This window comes from Eurytemora carolleeae, unplaced genomic scaffold (assembly GCF_000591075.1).
Source record: "Eurytemora carolleeae unplaced genomic scaffold, Eaff_2.0 scaffold775, whole genome shotgun sequence".
In the NCBI taxonomy this organism is placed as follows: Eukaryota; Metazoa; Arthropoda; class Copepoda; order Calanoida; family Temoridae; genus Eurytemora; species Eurytemora carolleeae.
The window spans coordinates 164,387-166,561 of NW_019396662.1; the positions used below are offsets into that span (position 1 = coordinate 164,387).

Sequence of the window (2,175 nt, forward strand, 5' to 3'; positions counted from 1 at the left end):
GTACACACCGGGATTACTAGTCGGGTTGGTACGACTGCACAGTACACACTGGGATTACTAGTCGGGTTGGTACGACTGCACAGTACACACTGGGATTACATCCGTGTACTGGTTCGGATCATGCAACAACAGGACTCACGTGCAAAGTTTGAATGTATCCTTATTCAAAATCTATTTAATTCCAATGCTAAAAAATAATTGAGAAGAAGATATTTATTTATCTTTTAATATGAATATCAACAAACAAATACAGATTAGTTATCTAACCAAATTTAGATAACTTCCATTTAGTTAGAACTACAAACAATTGAATAAAGGCAAAGTAAGCTCCAGCTAGAACTAAGATGTGTTGTGGGCTACTTAGTGAACAATACCAGGCTGTAAACACCAGGGCCATTGGTATCAATACAATCAGCAGCCATGAGGCATATAATATTGTCTTTCTGTTCTGCTCCATTTCTTTAGTGTCGTTCACCCTTGGGAACGGTTCTTGAGGAACTGGAACATCCAGGAACTTACAGAGTGGACCCCATCCCTCCTTCACCTCCCAGATTAGTAGCTTCTCAGCTGGTACCATCTTCTTTACTTCATTTACATGATCATGCCACAGCTGTACCGCTGCTTTTTCTCCAGCTGCCACTGCACCAAACATACCCAACCTGCTTGAAGAACATTTCGGAGCTACACTTGACAAATCGTCTACTAGCTGGAACATATCCCTTCGTCCTATAAGGGACAAAAACCAGGTACAGGGCCAGGATTGCATTGTGCATTGGAGCTTATAGATTGCATTCTTTACACTCTCATACCACTTCACAGGATCACGTGTAGTCAAGAGAACCTTGGCGTTAGGATAAACCTCCATTAGCTCCTTATAGAAGAAGGATATCGGATAATCTACTCCACCCCGGAAATCTGACAGAACCTTTCTCCATTCAGATTTGTTGGCTTCTCCCTTGATGGCCTTCCTCCAGAACCAATGATGATCAGGACGCTCAGCCACAACTACCGCCATGTGATAAATATTTCCTTTTAGAATAATTTTCAGAGCAGCTCTTGTCGACATAGTACCGGTTCGGGGCAGTCCAGCACCAATTAAAACAAATCCTTCATCAGCCACCATCTTCACGTCTTCCCTTAGCTAACTCCTATCTACAACTGATTCCCCATTCCATATTTCTCGGCTGAGAAACTGTACTCTGTTTAGGTGGCTAAAGGATGTGATCTAAAACATATAATATCTATTAGAATATATTTATTAAAAACATTTGAATTATGATTCAAAAAATTTTGTTTAGGTAAAGAAGAATATTACTGTAGTTTTATACTATGTTTCTATCTATGGTGTTATATTCTGTCTGGGGTTATTGTAAACATATGTTTTCTAAGCACTCTCACTGTTGATCAAGTGTACACTACGATAATGACAATGAGATTTAAAACAGGAGAGATTTGAAACTTATGTACTCGGCAGAATATTTGTGTAATTGTGTACGTACGTGTGTATGTTCATGAAAAATATCGGTGTTCTGAATAGATGCACTTTTAATATTTAAACACCCTGCATAAATGAAGAATTACTGTATTTTTGTAATTTTATATTTATACATCCTGTAGACATGGTCACATTAGAAATTCATAAGGGCACAGAATGATCGCATAATTAATTTTTACGACACACCCTGTACACAACACATACATGGTAGTTACGTATCATATGTTCTATACACACTTAATTTGTATTCTTTGACTGTATAATAAAAATTTCACCAATAAGTCATAAATATTTAGCTTAACTAATATCTTTTGTCGGTGGATGCGTTTTGAATAAAAAGTAAACGAAGACAACTCCAGAAGTTTAAATAATATTGAAATATAGACCAAAACGCAGTAAATGGAAGAAACCAAACGTACATCTCCCCCCTTGTTTGTCCAGGGTGGTATATCCAATAAACCTTGCATATTTCTTGTATAGAAAAGTAACGTGTGTATTGTACAATTGTATATTTAATAAATATATTTAATAATTATAGTGTGTAACCAAAGAGAATAGAATATATATTAGAGGGGAATTTACTAGAAAAAAGTGTAAAACAGCCATTTTGTTGTACTGTTTCCATACTGCAGGTGTACTTCATATATTTATGCTATAAAACCGTTTGGGCCTTGGAATAT

At 36.6% G+C, this 2,175-nt stretch overlaps 1 protein-coding gene across 1 annotated transcript; it reads right to left on the reverse strand.

Annotated features, from left to right (window-relative positions):
- Nucleotides 1-262: 262 nt before the first annotated feature.
- Nucleotides 263-1,123, reverse strand: LOC111707071 (uncharacterized). Its single transcript, XM_023480070.1, has one exon. It carries the CDS (start codon nt 1,121-1,123, stop codon nt 263-265), a length of 861 nt encoding a protein of 286 aa, XP_023335838.1.
- Between the last annotated feature and the right edge of the window lie 1,052 nt (nt 1,124-2,175).